Genomic DNA, 22,052 nt, shown 5'->3' on the forward strand with positions numbered 1-22,052 from the left:
GCTATTCACTTATGTAATAAATTGCAAATAGAGATCCAAAAGATTGTTTATAATTCCTAGTCAGAAGTCATAGCTGACTTAATAGGGTCAGAGTTGGATTGATAAAATACAGATCAAAGTTGCCGCACCTTAAACCATCACTTTCAGTTATTCAGATAACTAATTTCAAAGTGTTTAATATATTTATCTTCTTGTTTTGCAAATGAGTTTGATAGTCTTTCTGTATTTGTTCTCCAAATTGTTCTTAAGAAATCTGATATACCAAACTGCTTGGTAAGAGTTCAAAATTCTAGTAGAGACAGAGGTGCAGCTTCACCTCGTAGAGGTTGTGGTAATTTCACTGTTGTTGGTCACAGTTCAGTCTGAATGAGGTGTAGTGCTTTCTTCATGTTCTCTATTACTGAAAGAAAAATAAATAAGAACTGTAAAAATATATTAAAAGTGCATTTGTACAATTAAACCCCCCCTTCCTACTTTGATTTAGTAAATTGTTCACATTGAAATTAATTCATGGTCACACATTATATTTTAGAGCTTTCTGTTGTGAAAATTCTGGCATTGTTCCTAAAGCAGAAGGTAAAAAGTTTAATGAATTAGAATGTTTAACTTAAAGGGATTTGACAAGGCCCCTTTCAACTCCCTCATTTCTCAAGAGCAAGCCTGGTAATCAGATGTGATGTGCATATTTGTGGTGAGATATCGCACTGGTGTCAGATAGATGGTATAGAGTGAGGACTGGTTGAACCTGAAAAATCACATTCCTTTCTGAAATATGTGTGTTAGGTGATACCGAGGTAAGCACCAGCATTTCTTTACTGATTCCCTCCCACCACTGGCTATTTATATTGTGCAGTTGGATACTTTTGAACGTCCAAGTATGACTTGCATAAGTATAACTTTCACTGTTCTTCAGCAAACTGCTCAGATCTTGATCCTGAAAGTTCTCACCCACGATCTTTCGATTTTTCTTGCCTCAGTAGCCCCAGTAAATTCAATGGGACAATAGGTGTGATTGTTTTGCTTGAACAGGTTAGACCATTATAATTTATTGCAAATGCTCACCCACAGTATTTATTCTTTACTTTGAGATCCTAATGGATTCTCACGCACAAATGACTGGGATGGGGTATCCGGCTGCTTACAATGTGAAATGCAAACTCAACAAAGGGGGCACTCACAGAATGGTATGTCTTGTGGTTCATACGTGTAAAGCCGGTTGGAGTATCTTCCTGTGATATCAGCTCGTACTGTGAGAGATGGGTCTGAAAAAGTAATTGTATTAATCACTGCCTTCCATTCCCACAACAGCTGTGGGTGACTGTGTGGCTCTGCTTTGTCAGCCCTGTTTCTGATATCATCAACGAGGCAATTACGAGGCCGTTACACTCTGTTCCAGCCAACTGCTCTTTACTTGGAGAAATCCTGAACAAAAGCTTGTACTTATTTTTATATTATGTAGCTATTTTTAAGTGCTAGGTTACACATGCATTTCATCCATATTTAAAGGAAAATATCCTGTTTTACAAGTTCTGGGTTTACATCAGGAGAAGCTAATTTGGCTGGATGCATACACAGTGAGGGTCATGCATTCCTAAAACAATATTAGCATGAGCTACCTAGAGACTTCAGAACCAAAATCTCACGATTCTTAATGTTCTCAGCATGGGAACAGGTTATTGTGGACATATCTTCTTCCAGTTTCCCTTCCAAAATTTTTGGTAATTAACTGACTCCTGTAACTGCACTGCTCTCTGTCTGAGTGTGGGCTTCATCTCACTGAACTTTGGCTGCCACCAAAGAGCTAGTCACTCTAGGCTTCCTGTTCAATCAGTGAAAATGAACAGGCACTCTGGGGCATAATTAATTTGATCCATTCCAGAAGTCTACTTTACAATGGGATAAATCGTTCCTTAGATGCCACTGACTATTGATTTATTCTGTGGTAATATCCACACTATAGACATCTACATTCAGTCAGATATTCGACTTTTTCAGTGAACTTTGTCTTGTAACAGCACTAGCGAGAAGCACGAAGAGCAAAAGCCCAGATGTTAATAGATTTTTAAGCATCTTGTCCCCAGGTCAAAATTAGGTACCCTCCAGAACACATCTCTAATTTAAGGAAGTTTACAAGGGTCAAAGTATGCAACAGAGGCAACGATCTGTTTACCTCTTGCAAAATTAATGATTCTGATGTCCCCAAAGGAGAACACTGGCATAATTCAGATATCACATCCTTGAAGATACATAAATATTGTACATACCTACAAACATGATTCGAGGCACGTATTGTCCATCAGGTGACAGGTTTTTATCTGTGGTTTCATGCTGGCAGAAAAATGAAAGCTAGTTATTAAAATACTTCTGTATATTTTACTGAGTAGTACCACCTGCGAATAACCTTGTACCAGAGGAAAAAACTGGATAGGTATTACTTGTATGCAAATACACATGCACAAATGCCTCTACTTATATAACTAAAATGCCAGAGATATTAGCTAAAATGACATGAAAAAGCAAGACTAAGAAAGAGAAAACACAGACCATAAAAAGATATCAGTTAAATCGCCCCAAACCCTTCATACCATGAGATTCAGCATAACAAAGTTATTTTGGGCCATTTCCTGTATTTCTTCATTTTCTGCAAAAGCTTTCTTCAACGCTAGAAAAGACAGGATAAACTTTGAAGTCCATCTCAAACTCTGCCTTTCTGTCTGCGTTTGGACACCATATTGGCCAGAGACTGGCCACATTGTTCCTGACTCTGCTGATTCACATTCCTGAGGAGACACTTAAGGGCTCCATGACTGCTTTTGGGGGTTTTTTGACCTATGGCAGTACAACCTCCCAGCTGTGAAAATGGAAGCTCTCTTCTGTTATTTATGAAGCCTGTCATCTCAATGGATACCATGTCTTGGCTTGACAAAAGTGCATTATTCTCAGAAAATTCTTGTTAGATCAATTTCAGCAGCCCTATCCTCGCCTCCTTCTTTAGTTACCAGTTCAGGAGACCCAAACAATATTAAAACTGTTTAATGAGTCAGTAGCAAATCTGTGCCTCTTAATTTAAACTGATGAGTGCTGCATTTGGGATAGCAGTACAGCAGCGCTGAGTATTTTTCATGTTCTTTATTGGGTAGTTTCATAGTGGAGTTTTTGTAAATAACAGTAATAAATTCTTCAATTTTCAGATACATTTTCATTTGCCTGTTTCTTTAGATAATTTTCCTAAGTGTAAGGAAAATATATGGATAGGTTCAGTTTCTTATAAAAATATTCACAACATTATAACATACAAAAAATCAAAATTACCTTGGCAGTATTGACAGTCTTCCAAATGATGAATTACCATCAGTGGCTTGTTACTTTATTAATAAGAATAAAAAATGTAGTTAGATGATTTGACAAGTAGGCAAACGGATGATTTTACTAGCAGACTGAAAAAGGCAAGTTGTGTTTAATCCCATGTTACCCCACAGTAAAACCATACAGACATTCAGTAAAGTATTACTGATATTTTTGAGCAAGGGAAGGGAGCATAAATACTTCATAAAAGAGAAATACAAAAATAGAGTTTCTACATCTAAATAGGTTGTCTATAGTAAGAGATTCTAGAAGAAAGAAACAACAGTTCCTCCATAATTTCATTCCCAGATAATAAATAATCAAACTGAAGAGCTATTTAATGTTGCTTGGGTATGAAGTTCTCCATGATTAAGAAAATTAAAATAATCTGTATGAACAGGAATAAAATAATTTTTATAAGATTTGGTTTATCATCGAATACTTCCCATGTGCTTTAAGTTTTCTTGAACAGATATACAGTATATTATTTTTTTTCTGTAAATATTGTGGTAAAGTATCAAAATTTTATATTTTGAATGTCAAAAAAAAAATTCTCTGCATTTTCTCCTGTATTTTTTTAAACTATATTTACTGTTCAGCAAATCAGTTACTAATCCTTGATCTGCTATCACTGTCAAGAGTTGTTAGTTTCTAGCCACTTTCACCTGTGATACATGATATCAATCCTCTTTTATTTTAAAAATAATTTGCCTTTAATTTAGCAATAGCTGATGCTACATTATTGTGATTTAAAATGAACTGTAAAATATATTTGAATAGGTGTTGTTATGAATTCTCAAATATATTTTCAGCAGAGTTCCAGAGAAAATTCAGATTGGAACTTCCATTTCTACCAAGACAGTGAGAAACTGTGAGTATATCATGGACATATTCCAACTAATAAAGTGTTGGGGAAAACATCAGAGGCAGCATATCTCCATGCAAGAACAAATGCAACTGATTTCAAAGAAGTAATCAAAGGTACATGATATTAAAACACAACAGATGTAATTGAAAAAATTATGGTATCTATTTATCATTGTTAATTAAAATGACAACACTGCTCTTGTGACAAAGAAATGACAGCATTACATTGTCAGCCCATAATGTTACTTCAGAGTCATAAGGTCCCTACAAGGGCTTTTATTTATAGACACAGTCTGTTTTATTTAACTGGGTGGTCTGCAGATCAGCTGTCACGGTGTTTCTTTGTTCTGTTTTACTATAGTATATTCCAGCATATCAGAGTAACAACTTTGCCTTCATACTACTTTTTAATCTCTTACCTTTTTTTTGCTTGATAAAGCCCTTCTTCATAAGTTTGTACCCAGGTAATTTCATCTCCCCACCCTAGAAGTATAACAAGCGGATTAGCTGGTGGCCAGGAAAGTAACTAATAACAAATTCCTTTCTTTTTTTAATATTTATCAACACTTGTACACAAATAAGATTTGGATTTTTTAGTCAAAGGTTCTCTGACATTATGGATATACTAATTCTACATCTCCTGATAGGTACATTGAAAGATTAAAAAACCCCAGCCAAACAACCAACCCCCCAAAAAATCTCAGCTGGTTGTGTATCCAGCTCAGGTTCTTTGATAGACTAGCTGGCTATCTTTCTAAATGCTCAGAAGTCCCTAAATGAGCACCCAAATCCTTTATATCTTTTTGTTGTCTGCTCCATATTTCCTGTTGACCCTGGGACTTAAAGAGAAGCTGGCATATAAAAAAGAGAAAAATAAAATATGACAGCTTGAATAAGATCAGCTTTAATATGAATGTCATTAGAACAGTCTAGGGTTATAAATTTCATTCCAAAGTAATGAACTTCAATCCCTGGAGTTGCAAGTATGTAATTTAATTAAATAATTTAATAAAAGAATGGCTGTTAAATAAAAGTTTCCACCAAAACAAAATCCCAATAGATCATCAGCTTCATAGCTCATCCGTAGCACAGATCTCAAAAAGGAAATTGTCCAGTTGGTTTTACGCCTTCAGCTCCCAAAGGTGTCAGCCCCTCTGTAGTAGATCCCTGTATCCTAGGCAGTGTGGCTCCATTCATGACAGCCCTCATGGGAATTGTAGACAGTTGCTGGATCTGGACCAGGTTAGAGCTCTGTTTCTTCTGTGCAGTCTGGACAGTGCTTGAACCAGCCCAGATTTGCTGTTAGATTTCTCACAGGACAATTGCTTGTGATTCTACTGCATCACCTCTTCTTTCAGTAGACAGATATTTCTGCCTGATGATGGGATTCTGGCATGCTGACCAGTGCCTTCCCAACCCTGGCTGCAGTCAGCTGCTAATGAAGGCATCTACACAGAGGAGTAGGAGTCATTTTCGAGCAGGTTTAAGTATTCCCCTTTGATCTGTGAAAATTACTTGTAAAGTGTGCAAGGCATCCAGAAGGGCCTGAAATCAGAATTAGAAAAGTAACACCTGCTTTCTGTCACTGCTTTTTTTTCCAAAACCACCAGAATGTAAGAGTTTTTGCTATCTTCCTGTGCATTCAGGCTTAGTGGGAACAATAAATCCTAATCTACATACTGGGTTGATTATAAACTTTCCCCCAGGATACTGCTTACAAAAAGTCATTTGAAATTTCTCTTTGGATAGTCCAGGTGTTGCATGATTTTGTCAAGTGGTCTTGGAGCAATTAGGCTCAGATGGAACCTCTGTGACAAGTGCAACTTTGCTAGAATAGGGAAACCTCAGAGGTGAGCTGTGGGATCTGCAAGCTTTGCAGTTTGTAGAAGAGGTCAGGAAGGGAGATGGAGATATTTTGTGCTTAATAGTTCCAAAAGGAGATGGAATATGGAGAAGGGGGAAAGAGCTTGCTGAGCTTTTTTTCTACTCGTATTTCTAAGGATTGGTCAGACATAAATTACTTGAAACAGGGTCTTTATTTAACAACCAGGTTGAAAGTTATGCACCAAGAGGAAGTGAATTACTCACAGTCATGCTTTGCAGTGGATATCTGATTAAAATTAAACGGAAAAAAAAAGTCACACAGAAAACCACACCAATGGTTCAAATGGTTTTGTGTAGAAAAATGGGTCTGTAGAAAAATTGTCCCATAGCAACTGAAATTATGAAACTGTTTCAGCAGTTGCTAAGTTGCCATAATAAAATATCTTTCAAATGGCACATGAAAGAATATTTTTTCACTGATAGTCCTACAAATACATCCTGATTTGAGAGACTCAGTTTGGGTTATTTGCTTCTGCTGGGTCAATGTGAGTTACATAAATTATGCAGCTTATATGAGGCCCTCAGTCATAACCTTAAGAATAAAGTGGTGGAGTGAAATGACATAAAATACAAACATGCATTACTCAGAGTGTCACTTAACACTAGAGAAATGCACCTTGGTAAATGTGAATGTACATTTGAAAGAAAAATATTTGCTGGCCCATATGGTGAGGTAAGGATGTAACTACATACAATAAATATACAATACCTCTTGACAGTGTCTGAGGTGCTCGTTTTTCCTTTTTAATTGCCATTGCAAGGTTGGAAGTGACTGCAATTAACAGAAGGGATAAGGCCAATGTTGAATGGAGCATTATTTCCCTTTCAATGCAGCAAGGAAACTGGAAAACAAAGCAACAACTTTAGTCACATGGATTTGTCACCTCCCACAGTGTAAATCAATGTGTTAGTGGCATTCTAACAATCTATACTTCAGAGACAGCTTTGGTTAGCTCTAGAAACGCCTGCTTTTGTGAGAAAAATGCAAAATGGAAGTACTTAATTTTACAGTGAAACACTGCTATCAGCTGTCAGAATTAGGCTGCAGGGGACTGTTCTCATTTGATTTTTATGGACTAGCAAATGTTATAACACTGGATCATGACAATTTCAAGACAGTGCTATAGGTTTCTTAATTTCAGTGAAACATAACAGCATGGGATTTTTTTTTATATTAGGTTTTTTTTTGGCAAAAGATGTCTCATGATATCCTCATTAATCAAATAGGAAAACTGGCAAATATTTGCCTCCAACTATAGTACATTTTAAATTGGCAAATCCATCCAAAATGTCGAAATTACCATAATTTTTAAAGGTCTGCACTCTGTGAACCAGGACGTTAAAGACTGTGAGATAAATATCAAAGAAATTTTCAGCAGTTTCTCACAATGAAAACTTGAAAAATTTCCCTATTCTTCACAGCTTTTTTTTACACTGACTTTCAGCTGAAGTCTGTCTGAATAAAACAATTCATCTATGCTCCTGGCTGCTTTAGTATTCTCTTCCTGACAAAGATCATTACAAGAAATTCAGTAACATCTGTCCTTGATAAAAGTCAGAGAACAGAAGGAAGAGTTGAGGAAAGGCATTAAAAATCCAATTTTTTTTTTTAATTAATAGGTCTTTCGGTCCAGTGCAATCATATTTAGGCATGAAAACTGTGATATTCAGGTGGATACTTGATGGTTTCAACTGAGTTAAAAAATGTAATGCATATAGCCCAGAATACTACCCAGTCTTATCAGTTCTCAGTAGAGACTCCATTTTTTGGAGGAATGATATTCAGTGCAGAATTATGACTCTGAGCACTGGCAAAAGAAAAGGCTTCATGTTTTTTAGGACTGAAAAGCAAGAAAAGTGATGCTTTAATGAATCTCTTAACATTGCAGAATCATTGTTAGCAGTTAAATTTCTTGTGAACAAGTTAAAAAAAAAAGTTTCCAATAACTGGCAATCTCAATCTGAGAAAAGCATTCTATTCATGTGGAGAAAAATTTGTGTATTAAAATATGCAAAAATTTAGGAAAAAATATCATCTTGTAGTAAGAATCTTATATTTCTGAAAAATTTCCCTATGTTTCTAAAATAATCAGTATATTCATTATAATATTTTTCTCTTCAGTCTTGTCCCAAAACGATTCCCTTTACCCACACATGGCATCACAACTGTAGAGTTGTTCTTTGTTTCACACTCCCCTAGGATCATTCTTGTTGGCTACTCTTGACTGAGTTTTAGAAAGGAGTCTCCTTTGGAGCTTACTTATTATGCTCAGTAACGTGATGACTGGAGATTATTGATGTTTAATGAGAAAATGAGAAGTTTTCCAGTGTTTCCTAAGGAGAGACTGTAATTTTTGGTTAAGTCTGGGGGATGAGAATATTTGAATATGTCCTCAACAAAAATTCCATTCAAGTTTTCCCCATGTTTGTGCAAACCACTAACTTCAGTCAGCTAAAGCAGGTCATTACACCATACTACTATAGTCTTGAAAAATGAGTATTTGTAGCAACTCTGTGTGAAAATCAGCAACTATCTTTAGTATCAGTTTACTAATTAGCTGTTGACAATCAAATTATCATTTCTATTAACATGTTAAAATTATATTTAAATACAAATAGATATGGCTTGAAATCACACCAGATAATGTCTTTCTAAGGCAGACATGGAATGTGCAATTCAGTTCTTTCTTTCATTATGTATTCATAAAAAAATCAAAGTGTAGATCTCTTCAAATCATAGGTATATTTATCTGAAGCTTAATATTTGATTATCATTCTATTGAAAATCAGTAGGGTTTTGGAAGGATAATGTATCGAGCTGTAGATGGAGACAGTTTAAATTTAATCTGAATTTTTGATACAACATGATACAACATTAATTAATTGATTTAGAGAAAACAATGACAGATAACACCATATAGATTACCTTCAACTCTCTGCCAGAACAAACATTTGCTAGCTAATCTCTATGCATCTATCAACTGTCTTTTTGTATAACTAACTTTGTAAGGTATTTGTGAACCAAACCTCATTGCTGTACTAAAGGAGAGTTAAGAATGAGAAATATTTGCTCACCAGCAGCGATCAATTCTCCTGATTGAAGGTCCTCTTCCTGGAACTGTTAGTTAAAAATCAGTGTGATTTAAGCACACTGTGATTTAAGCACACCTGAGCTGTCCAGGTCTCTGTGTCACAACAACAGTGCAGTCACCTGGGAAAAAATGAGAAGAACCTTTGAGCTGAAAAACAAATTAGTGTGTTTCCACCCTCCCCCTTCCTTTTCTGCCATCCTTCCAACTTTCACCCTTGTGAGTTCCCATGCTTATACACTGAATCCTTGCATTTCTCTTCATCTTGCTTGTATCAGGTGTCTTGTTATGAGGACTGGAAATAAATAGTGGCTTATGTGTGTCTGCTACTTCCCCCCTCAAACAGTTTGAGTCTGGCTTATATCCAGTGTAAAAAGAAACTGCCAATGAAAGCGGGAACTGTAGGTGCTTTTGTTCCCAGTGAATGGCAGGGTTCACTAAAGCTTGAAGACAGGTATGAGCCTAATAGGAAGACACAAGGGTTACTTTGTGTAGAGAAGTGTAATTAACAAATAAAACAAACTTTTTTTTTTTGAGACAGAAATAAAATTATTTAAAGAATATGGTTCGAAGTACCTGATTATCCTGATTATTACTCCTGGGAATTGTAGTTTAAAACTGTCTGATTCTTTGAATATGATGCTTGATATAATTTTACTGAACTTGACAAATACAGGAAAAGTCCTTTACTCACCATTTTTGCACAAGGAAAGAATGAGCTGGATCATCTTTTCCCTCCTCCTTGGACGGCTTTTGCAAGGGAATCAGAAGCAATCCTCTTTTGGTTCTTGATCTCCCAGGCATTTGTTAATATGGACTGTATGGTTACACTTCTTATAGTTAGAAACACAGAAATTTTCCAAAATTACTGAAGTGTATTGTTTCTCATCCCTGACGTATTGTGTTATTCATCCCTGAGGTATTGTGTTTTACACGGCACAGGTTTCTTACTGTAAGAAGTAAAGGGGTAGATATTCAATCAGCCTAAATTTAGTGCTGAGCTACCTGCGAGTGCCCTTTGGCAGGATGATCAGCAATTTGTCTGTATATTTGAAGGTCACAATTTCAGCCTTTGTCAGTCTTGCCACAGAATGATTGGGAGCTCTGGTGAAAAAGACCTTGTCAAGATTTAATGCTGAAAGAGAATGACTGTAATAATTTATAAATCCAAGCTGGATGCCTTCAGTAAACCTATTCAGTCACTGCTTGTTAAGTGGGATCTTATCAGCTCCCTGTCCTTAATTTCTTCTGCATGTGTTCAGCATCCATATATGACCAGAGTGTGAAGCCAGAGCTCCATCCCAGCCAAAACTGTCCTGCCTGACACTCAAAAGGCCGACCTGTGCAGCAGCAGTTACGAGCCAAATACTGAATCTCTGAAATGTAGAGCACATGCTTCCGTACTCCTTCATTAAACTAGTGTCTCTTGCTCATTGAACTTGGCCAACTTAGTCTCCAGGGGAATGTGGGTGGAAGGTGTTTGCATTTTTCTTCTCTAGTCTAAAAGATTAATTTTGGATGTACAAGTAATTATGGATTAACTGTGTATATACATTTCTATCCAGATCAAAATTAGGAAATGTAACAATTAGCTAAATATAGGGCAGAGCAAAACAGCAATAAAGTATGTGAAGAGGACAGACTTTTAGAAAGAGAAAAATGTTGCAGAACGACTGACACTTGAAATCACACACTACTGCTTTCATGTGAGTCATGCAGCAGCAGATTTAGGTACGTATCCATACATTGGATAGCCCATTTATGAAAAGTGAAGCTGACTTTTAAATTTTAATTTACAGAGTGCTGCATATATGACATTGCTGATGAAGTTCTTACTCTGTCCAACTCTGCCTTAGTTCATGTGTGAGCAAGGGATAAGATCACAGCTCCTGTGACAGGTGTAATTCAGAGTCATTCCTGCAACCTCTGTTGATAACTCTGCAAAAGGCTTTTATACGATCAGTTTGTCTCTGTAAATCAATACAAAATTAATTAGGAGATTACACAGGGAGATTGTAGTGTGGCCTGGAGATGCACCACCACAAATGCCCAAATAATTTTTACACTAAACAGTAGGAGAAAGCTTCACAGAACACATATTTTCATGGATGAGAGGTACTTCTGACTCCTAACACAGGTATTTGGTGTGGAGTGGGTCTGGACCTCAGGGTGCATTCAAGCAGCACATGGTACCAGAGCAGAGAACTACAAGCTTAGACTGCTGAGCATTAGCTTTCACTGCCAAAAAGGAATAAGTGGAAAAACCCTACAAATGTCTATTGGACTCAAGTTTTGATGGACAGCCAAAAATCCTGATTAGAAAATTTCTGAATAATTTCAACAAAGTCATTTAGAGAAATCTAGATATGACATGTTGGTTTGTTTCTGACTGTGTCTTTCAAAATAGTCACAACTGTGGAAATAGGGCTTCTGGTATTACAAGCTGATTCACAACAGATGTACTTCCCCCTAGCCCCCTTTCCTAAAAGGAAAGCTCCAGGTACTGCTCAAGTGAACAAACTACTCCAGTGTCGTCTGTGCCCCAGCAGTTTGCTTCCACTGGACCACTGTACTTTTGTAGCTTTGTATTCCTGTAAAGACACTGTTATGGAACACAAGTATAATAATATAAGTGGAAAAACATTTATTGAAGTAGTTTTTACAGTGGTTAATGCTGGCTGCAACCCGTATTGTCTGCTTCCCAGGCCAATGTCCAGGCTTTCACTTCTAAGTCTACATCTTATTCCAGTATTGTCACCTCCAACCTCCTCCAGAGGTTACTCTGCTTTTTTTTGGAAACTAACTCCTCCATCCTTACACTGCCCTGTGGCACAGCACCTGGAAAACTTGGTTTCAGGCTTAATTGGTGCCTTACTTTCAGCTGTCTGCAGTTCTGTGCCTCTGTGAGTCACTACCGTCTATTGGCTTCCACTTCCCAACAAGATTATTTTCCTGCCCTCTAGGCTTCTCAGATTTCCCAGAACTTTTTATAGATACAAAGCTTTGAAGACTGCAAGGGGAAAAATGTAATTTATTATTTTTCATAAATTTTGCTGAGATTTACGGAATAAATGTGTTTTGGTAAATAAAAAGAAACCAGTGCTAGATGTTGGTTCCTCCCTTCAGTCCAAAAGTACAAACTGTTCTGGACTGTTTATTTAATGTTGTGTGAGCCGTGGCAGGCAAAGCTTGCCCTTCTACCAGTGGATCTTCCTCTTACAGTGTGGTTCTAGTCATGCCAGGGGAAGCCTTGGAAGGCATTCTGGCCTCCCAAGCTGCTGGTGCACCCCAGGGCACACACTGCCAGCCCAGAGGAGGGGTACAGTGCACTCCATGCCCATGGCTGGAGAGATCCCGGCTACTGAAAAGGGGTGTGAAGGCTTGCCACCTTTTGCAGTCCTTAATTAGAAAAGGGGAGAGTTGCATGTCCTGCATGCTGTAAGTCTGGAGAGTAGCGATAAGCCTGCTGCATGCTCAAGGCTCCCAGTTCTCTCCCTGCCAGCAGACTCCGCCTACACACAGGGTTGTGTTTGATTTGGTCATATGGCAGCAGAGGGATGGGAGTGGCTGGAATGACTGTTTCCCCAAAGCTTCATTGGACCTTGGTTGGCATGAGGACCTGCAGAAGGTACCTGTCCTCCTCTGTTCCAGCTTCCTCTTGCTGCATCCTGGGTAGCTGTGGGCTGGTGTTCCCCACCATCATGGGCATGGCAGGGAAGAGGGCAAGGGCAGTGGCACGGAGCCCAGGCAGCTCCAGTCTGTGTGTGGTGCATGAACATCGAGGGCTTTGCATCACGTCTCCTCTCATACAGGGAACTAACAAGCACATACATGTCAGGGTACCACATGCAGCAGGCTGTGGCTGAGCCTTTCTGGTCAAGGGCATGTTTTCTCTATTTTCAGTCTTTCAGTCTTTCTCTCTTTTCAATGACTGCTTCAGCTGTGAATAAACACCTTCCTCAAAATGTACGTCATCTGACAGAGCTGAAAGCTTATACAGAAATTACCTTTCAGACCACCTGAATAGACTATAGTTTCTTTATTCCAACAAATTATGAAGTCTTACTGAAATTGTGGGCTGAGAAAATGATATCTAGAATTTACTTTGCCCTCAAAGTCATAATTTTTAATTTTTTTTTAACATTCACAGTGTGTTGTGGAGGGGCATATTTCCAAAAGCTGTTAGAATGGCTCAGTAACTCTTTGAGGAAGCCAAAGAGTTTGATATCTGACATGATTATATTTGAGTTTCTGGATGATGTGATGAGGTGTTTGGATTCAATAAATGGTATACTGAAACATCAATATCTAAAGAAAATGAAATGCAAGTACTGCTGTAGCTGGAGGACTTGGGTGGGATTTCTCTAGCGCAAATATGATCTTTTAGTATTTACAGGTTATGCATCTCTTTATTGATGTGGCCAGTAAGACAAAAATTTGATTGTTACCAATGCCTCTAGTTGGCAGTGTTGCATTACTAATAGCAAAAGGACAAATCTTTCTGTTTCAACTTTGCTGGATTCCAGTTATAAATTCATAATACAGATCATTTAAACATAAAAGTGATTGCATATAAAAATTCACGAACTAGTGAAAAACAGTTGAAAATTAATTTTGAAAAATCAAAATGCTTTTTATTTTGTTTTTTTTTTGTTTTGTTTTGTTTGTTTTTAATTTATGTGCACATAAAGTAATTTGAGAGGTGACAGGGGTAGAAACCCAGACCAGATTTTAAGGAGGAGAGCCAGGAAATTCAGCATGTGTTTTGGAAGAGATTGAGAGCTCAGAAATATTCAATGAAACTTTCTGACTGCCACAAGAAATGAAAAGCGGCTGCATTTCCCTGCAGTCAGAGTGTCCCAATAAAGACTTCACAAGCAAGAATGCTCTCCAGAAACACATTGGACTACTTTGCTGCAGCTGTGAGAGTGAGTCAACCAGGCCTCTGTTGAAAGAGATCCTGTTGCTGCAATGTTTTTGTGATGTTTTCCTGCAGTGACATCACTGTATCTGCTTTAAAATGTACTGCCATCTAAAAATCAAAAGACATTGTGTGCTGTAAAGTGAGTGTTTACAGTATCGTTTAGTGTTTCAGCTTTCTGCACAGGTATTTCTTTAACTTTTACTATAATGAGAGGTTTATCTTAGGGCTTGCTTCCGTGAAGGACTGACACAAGAGGGCATGAGAGCAACTCAGTATCTCTGAACTTTTGTCTCCCCTTTTACTCTCTGTTCTTCAGCCAAACCTTGATCCTGTAAATTTTTGAGTCCTTGGTTCCTTTCCAGAACAGTGCCTGATACATATTTAACTTTAGGCACATTAGCAACCCCATTATGTCCATAGGACCACTCATATGCTTAAAGTAAAACATGTTCTCGAGTGTCTACACTGGATAGAGAATATGGGATTGAGGTCTCTGGCAAATCTCCAGGCAGGTTTCTCCTGAAGAAGACAGACAAGCCTCTCTTCTGATGCAGACCTGTCCTGGTGCAGCCAGATTTATCCCCAGCAGCCAATTACTGGAAAGGGTCTCTAGCAGATCATTTCTCACTGACTGAGCAGACCTTACTCTTTACCAACAGAAAGGTTTCAGCTTTGGCCATCACAATGCAGAACTGCTCACCTGAGCAGCTCATAGAGCTGCAGCCTGAAGTCCCTGCACTAACCCCTTCGGTGGCGCTTACCCTAAGTCGGAGCTCGTTCAGTGCAGTTGGTCCCTAGAGCTGTCATCCCTTCATCTGAAACCTGTTGTCACACTGAGCGCTTTTCTTTCAGTCTGAAAAAGATAAGTGACAACAGACTTCCATATTCTTAAAATGTCATGCTGCTTTCACATATATTATTCTCCAGAATATATGAGAATGTTTAGTATATTCAGAACACTTTAATCGGATTGTTTAAAAAACACAAAACAAACAAAACCTTAATGGCTTGTTATGGCCTCTTGTTATCACAATTCATATCTGAGAAGCAGAATGAATTTAACATTACCTGACTGAAAACAATTTCACTTTGAGTGGCAGAGATGGAGATGGGAAACACGTAAAAGTACATGGGAGTACCTTGAAATGTTGAGAGGTATCCTGGGTCTAGCTTTTCTTTATCTCCATGGCCATTAAAAACTGTTAATTATCACAGTCTGGCTTCCAATGAGTAACAGTTTGTTTTTAGTGTTGGAATATATTTTTAGCCTGGCCAAGCATAACCTTTTGTTATTTGGTTGTTACATTTATAGCCCATATAATTGATGCAGAAAAATTTTTTGCTTCAGATTAGCTTCTAGCTACAGTATTTTCTTGTTGCTGCTTTTTTAAAGCCAAGGATTAATAGGAGACAGACAGAAACACAAGACTGAGTCATCAAGTGCTGTCTTCCACTGGAGGCAGCCACACTAAAATATCCTGCTTATATATACGTTAAAATTACTTAGGAATTTTGCCATTCTTCTTTTTCAAGCCTGCCTTTGAAACTCACTTCTTTGGAGAAACTCTAATTAGCCTGAACTTACACTTAGCAACTTCTTATCAAGTGTTCTTCTACCAGCATTACTCCAAATGCTGTTTCTCTCTCTCTCTCTCACATTTCTTCAGGGAAATCACATCTTATCTTGGTCTTTTTTCTTCTGGTTGGAAAAAAGAAAGGATTTTGAGTTCCTTCATTTACCACATCTATTTGCCCTTTTCTTCATCTACATGAGCAGGAGTTCAGAGTTCCTGAACAGAGATGTACCACTGTGTTCCAGATATGGTCCTACATGGGCCTGTGCAACTATTGTCTCTCTGAAAATACGTTGTCTTACACCTCCTCGTGTCCCATTTGCTTCTCTTACAGGTTCTTTTTAATATACTAGTTACTAATGACCTATCTATAATCTGATCTCACCATGTGTGCACCCAGATCTTTTTTCTTCCAGGATTTTTTCCAACTGACAGGGCTCAAACTTTTAGCAGAAATATCTGCCAACAGTCTCTGTAAAGAGAATGTTTTATATAAGTGCCTTTTCCATCTTTAACAATTTTTATAAGATGTGGATGAGCTGGCCTTGAGGCCACTGAGAAAAACTGAAACATCTTGCATTTTCCTCTCCATGCCTAGCCTAAAGCAGTTAGTCTCCCTAAAGCTACTACTTTAGGCAGTGGAGATGAACAGAGATGACTGCAAGCATATGGATTAAGTCTACTCTAAATCACCATCTGGAGAAGCCAGATGGGACCCGGATGGGAGGCACCAGATAAAGACACCCTAGGAGACTGGCTCCTATCAGCTGATGTTAGTCTTTTTAGATATCTTTCCAGTCACATCTCTGGAAGATCGCATTATATCTGTGTTTTCTTTAGCAAGTACATCATGATAGATGTACCAAAAAAAAAAATTCTTAACAGATTTCAAGCCCAAAGATCTAGATATCTGAAACACTAAACTCTGTATTACTGATACTGAAACTAACCTTAATGAGTCTATTATATGCTCTAGCCATCACCATACACCTGTTTAACTGATAACCTGCTGACAAGCATTTCCAAGGCCTGCATAATAGCTTCCAGCTGTGGCACATTCCGTATGTTTTTTCAGAATAAAGGATGATTTTTATTTGAATTAGTGAGGAGTCTCAGTAGACAGCTATAACCTGACAGTTCTTTGTTATTTGTGATGGCAATGTTGCACAAAAAATGTTAGAGATTCCAGTGACTTTATCTTTTTCCCTTTCTTGAATAGGCACTAGGTTATTGTTACATATACATGTAAAGCATTGCAACTGGTATTTGGCTGAAAGATTTCGGTGCAGTGGTTCAGGAAGCATGGTTTGTGGGGTACTGCTCAGCTTCTGCCATGTTGCATTTCCAAGATGAAAAGGAAATTAATGAACTTTCAGCTTGCACCACTGCAAATGGGAGACAGGTCACAAAGAGACCAACGTATTCAGGTTGTGAAGTGGTAGTCACATTTCTTAACTTTATGTGGCTAGGGAGGAAGATACTATGTCTAGGCTAAGCTAGACTTAGCTAGGTCCTCTTCTCAGTCACTCTCTTGGGAGACCCCACCTTTCTCGTAAGACAGATCCTGAGAAAATTGGCCTCTTCTGTAAAGAGGGTCTTGGACTTTCTGACTGTAGAATCCTCCATATTCTGTAAGGACTGTTACCTAAACAGAAAAAAATATGTTTGGGAAAAACGTGATCCTCAAATATATGGGTAAACACAGATCATTCAAAAGCAAGTAGGTCTAGTATTTATCTTCTTTACCCAAGATTTTCGGGCTATTTTCAGTACTTTTCTTTCATTTCAACAAAAAAGAGCAAAATCTGGATCTCACTGTAAGAAAAAAGCAACTTTCTCCCTTATGTCATGCTGTCACTTTCAGCAGTCTTTTTCTTTTGGCAATGTGATGATATGTCTTCTGAAACATAAGCCTATCTTTTGACAGCATATACTTTTATCCAGAAAGTTTCCTAATGTTTTTTAAAAAAAGTTTTAAAATTCCTTTTCTCTCATGATTTTCCTAAGTGATGGAAAATCCTTATTTTAACCACTGTTATTCAGGATAATATATAAGAATAGTTCTAATCCTGACCCTCTGTAAAACAGCAGAACTGGGCTTTTTTTTTTTCTTAAGGGAAGACCATATGGGAGGGAGAAGAGAAAAAAATTTTTAGAACAAGTTTACGGGGTAGGCAATTGGAAGAACACAGAGGGACATTTTTACTTGTAAACTGAGAAATGTTTTCATAGTTTGTCGTTTGAGAGGTGCATACAAATCGCAGGGTGCTTTGTGGTGTTCCTTGGGGTGTTAAGACAGAAGGAAAATTACCTAGTTTTCACAGTATTTGTAAGATTTCAGTGGTGAGACTGGAATGAAAAAGAGTGTATGCCAATGGCTGAGTTAATTTGCTCATGTTGCAAGAAACACAAATTCAAAAAACTAATAAAAATGAAAGAAAATATTTGATTATAATATTTAATTTTGTCAGGAAAATCCAGCACAAATGACATAGCAAAGATCAATGGAAACTTGCTGAAAAGAACATCTGTTGTTTGTCAGAAGAGCACAAACTAGACTGAAGGCTGAGCTGGGTCCACAGTGTAGTGTTACTGCAGAGGTAACTGGCACAGCTCATCATCAGTTGGAACTGGATTGTGTGGTAGAATGCTAGTGGCTTACAAATACTTTCTCCTTCTCTTGTATGTTGATTTAATTCTAATTTAGCTTGCCAGTAGCCATAAATTGCATGGCAGTGCTATATGGATGCCATAGCACAATTGACCATGCTTTTGTCTTCTAGTTGAGGGAGGAGTTGTGGGGATTTTCCCTCTGGTAAATGCAGATACATGCACTAGATTAGATGCCTTCTAACATAGAAATCTATAACAGTAGGTTGAGGTCTCTAAATTTTGTATTTACACTGATCATAAGGCACTTTCATAAAAGTTGACCAACTCAGATATGGAAGTCTGCACTGTGGACATCTGTAGTAAAGTTGTGTGGAGGGAAATCTATCCCATATGTTTCAACTGTGGATGACAGAGGGAGAGCACAGTGGAGGAGCCGCTGAAGAAACTAAGCACCAGAATGAACCCATCCTCAGGAATACAAAGCTGACCCCGGGCTCTTACTGAAGGGAGGTCTCTTAGATTGACAATATCCACCAAATTAAAAAGGAAGTAAAGGCACAAGTCATGACAGCAACAGCAAAATTCAGCTATTGTTGTACTACACAACACATTTTAGAGGGATCACATTAGCTACAGTGCTGACATGGCATTTGGGTAACAGGATGATGTTGTGAAACCTAGCAATTTCTTGCCTGTTTATTTTCTTCTCATCTTTATAAAACTCTCCTTCTTGGCTGTCAGGTCATGCTATTTTGACTTTTTCTAAAGTATGCTTTTTAAAATGGAGAAATAAAGGATTTCTTAAATTATTTAAAGAGAAGTGTGTTTCCTGTTTCCTAGCTGAATCCAAATATGTTAGGTGGGCTTAAATACAGAAACATTCAAGTTGGAAATGGCCTTGGGAGGTCTTTAGTCCAATCTCTTGCTCAGGGCAGATTTAACACTGAATTCAGACCACATTGTTCAGGGCTTTGTCCAGTTGGGTCTTGAAAACCTTCCAGGAAAGGGATTCCATGATTTGTCTGGGTAACCTATTTAAATGTTTAATTATCTTCAGAGATTTTTGGGTTTGTTTGTCTTTGAATCCAGTTAGGACCTTCCCTGATCCAGTTTACAACATTTTTTCCCCCAGTGAAAAGCTTGTCTCCTTCTTTTAACCCGAGTAAACACTGGCAGGCTTCTGTTAGGTCCTCCCTAAAACGTCTTCCCCAGGCTGATCAAGCCCAAATCCTCTGGGTTTTCCTTATGGGTCAGTTGCTCCAGCTGTTAACTCTTGTATCTTGCTACATACACTTGCCAAGGCCTATCTTCATCTTTCATGTAATTGGTGGTACAAAACTGGATACAGGTTTACATATTCTGTCTAATAAATGCCATGTAAAGGGGAATAATCAGTAGCAGGACTCTTATTAATTAAGTCAGGTGCTGTTGGCCTTTTTTTTCCTGCCAGGGCACGCTGTTGGCTCATGTTGGGCATATTGCCAAGCAAGACCCCAGTCCTTTTCAGCAGAGCTGCTACTAAAGATGCTCAGTCTCCAGACTACACTACTGCATATGTTAGCTCTTCCCATGTTCAGGACTTTGCATTTTTTCTTTGTGAATTTCATGACACTCCAGAAACATAATCACGTTAAATTGGGCTCAGAACAAAGCACATCTAGTTTCTCACCCCACTCAAACAACTAGCAGAAATGCTGAGAGTGGAAAAGTAGAAATGGTTAGAATAGGACAACCACAGAACAAGACTATGTGATTAAAACCAGGCAGGGACCTAGAGGCAATCTCTCAGTTTGATTTAGCAGTTCACAATTAAAGGCTTAAAGCTCCAGTCTGTTACATTACATCCATAAACATTCTCTTTTCACAACCATGCCCTAAAGTAATGAAAAGTTCTTGGGTATGAGAAGAACCAAATTGGTTTTATGTTTTGTACTTGGCATAATCTGTAAGCACCTCTTAAAACTACCTCTGATATTCTCATGTCTCATGTATTAATAAAATCAGATGGAAAACGAGTTTTGTAAATTATATCTATATATCTATATATCTCAGAATTTATCCCAGGGGTGATTCTCAAGAGCATTTTTAACATTACAAAAAACAGAAAAACCTGGAAAAAATCATCTCAGCAGGCATAATTGAAACTAGTAAAGTAATTGTGCTGAGAGAAATGCCATTCCAAATGTATAAAAGTAGGTATTATATGGAAAAATAAGGATATTTTATGTAGAATTAGTCATCTCAGACATGCTAAGTACCCAGCCTACATGTTTTTGCAGCTGTATCAGTCTTCCTTTGCATTTTTTCATCCATTCCACTACTCTTTGGTTCTGACTTTTGCATTTTGTCAAAATATTGTACGTAATGTCTTTGGTGAGTGTTGTGTCCAAATTTTATTTATTTCTCTGTGCAATAGGGGCAATAATGTAACTTGATCTATTTTTTAATCATTACGCACAGCAAATAATAAGTGTTTTCAAAACCACTGAGAAACTTTAAAAATGAAAAATTAACAGGGGAACATTTGAACAAAGCTATTGCATAAAGAAAAATGAAGGTAGAGAAAGAGAAAAAAAATATGAAGTACTCCAGCCAAATTTCAGATTGCTTGGTACTTCACTACCAGAATGCCAGTACTCTGCTTATAAGCTATGATTGTCACAGAAACTCCTGAATAATTCACAAAATAAACTCACAGTATCTAAATATAGTGTTGAAATAACAAAATCGTTCTATTTCTTCCCCAAGTGAAGTAATAAATTTAAAAATTATAGTTTAGGTTAACCTAGCTCAGGTTATTCAAGCCATCTCTCTGTGTCTATCCAAAATGCACACAAGAGAAGTCTGGAATGCAAAAAGGTTCAAAGTGTACTTTATGCTCTTTTAGCTGTTGCATTATTTTATGCACAACACTCCTAACTCACAGGTGCCTGCAATACCACACCACCAGAACACAGCACATGGTTACTGTTCCCCAGTCTCTAGCCATGTCCTATTTCTTTCAGTATAAGTTTCATCCTACACCAGTGAAGTCACCTCTGCTGTGGAGGAGGCCTTAAGCTGGTGACTGAAGAACTACGAAGACTACTTGCGTGTCTGTTCGATGTCACATGGCCACTGCAGGAATAACCCACTGCAGGATGAGCCAGTGGGTTGAGGGAAGCACAGGCAAGGCAGTCAACAGGTGAAGATCAGGCTCTGTGTTTCCTTTGTCTATGGACAAGACTGGGAGTGAGAGTATTTTCTTTTATTCTCAATCCTAAAGGGTTACTATCTAAGCCAATACAAGGAGAAAAAACCTAAAAATATCTTTTATAACTGTGAACGTAGACATGTGAACTTCCTCCCTGATAATTGCCACTCCTCTGTTTACCGTTTTTATATAAAGATAATTTACATCAGTGAGGAAGTAATTGAGAATGTCGCATTCAAAATTATGTATTCCTGCATCTTCTCTATGACCATCTTAAAAATGCATGAACATCTTGATACTCCTTTATCTTTTCTACGTTAAAAGTGAAGATCTCAAGTAGGTTACTTATGACCAACTTCTATGAATGAAAAAAACCAACCAAAAATTCATATAGTTTTTCTGTAACGACACATTTCATTAACTTGCATAACTTATTTCATGGTATTTTATCATATTTACCATTTGCTTCACGTGCTTCTGATCCCTGATATCTGGAAATACTTCTTGAATCTTTGTCCCTGTGACTTTGATATTTTGCTTTCCAAAGAATTAATTAAATCTTT

General features: G+C 37.7%; 1 protein-coding gene across 1 annotated transcript; it reads right to left on the reverse strand.

The window, feature by feature from the left end:
• Positions 1 to 215: 215 nt before the first annotated feature.
• Positions 216 to 9,209, reverse strand: AGR3 (anterior gradient 3, protein disulphide isomerase family member). The gene is made up of 8 exons (XM_027639388.1): positions 9,172 to 9,209; positions 6,806 to 6,938; positions 4,632 to 4,695; positions 3,313 to 3,365; positions 2,586 to 2,662; positions 2,265 to 2,328; positions 1,179 to 1,262; positions 216 to 400 (listed from the first exon to the last, which is right to left on the reverse strand). Exons 2-8 carry the CDS (start codon positions 6,909 to 6,911, stop codon positions 351 to 353), a joined length of 498 nt encoding a protein of 165 aa, XP_027495189.1. The 5' UTR covers positions 6,912 to 6,938; positions 9,172 to 9,209; the 3' UTR covers positions 216 to 350.
• Between the last annotated feature and the right edge of the window lie 12,843 nt (positions 9,210 to 22,052).

The sequence above is a fragment of the Corapipo altera genome, unplaced genomic scaffold, assembly GCF_003945725.1.
Source record: "Corapipo altera isolate COAL_440 unplaced genomic scaffold, ASM394572v1 44, whole genome shotgun sequence".
Classification (NCBI taxonomy): domain Eukaryota; kingdom Metazoa; phylum Chordata; class Aves; order Passeriformes; family Pipridae; genus Corapipo; species Corapipo altera.

Excerpts from the sequence above, each read along its gene's own strand:
- AGR3 (XM_027639388.1), bottom strand. The coding sequence starts at position 6,911 with ATGCTCCATTCAACATTGGCCTTATCCCTTCTGTTAATTGCAGTCACT. Across the intron at positions 4,696-6,805 it reads ACCTCAGACACTGTCAAGAG|GGTGGGGAGATGAAATTACC; the intron begins GTATTGTATATT and ends TTATACTTCTAG. Across the intron at positions 1,263-2,264 it reads GCCTCGAATCATGTTTGTAG|ACCCATCTCTCACAGTACGA; the intron begins GTATGTACAATA and ends TTACTTTTTCAG.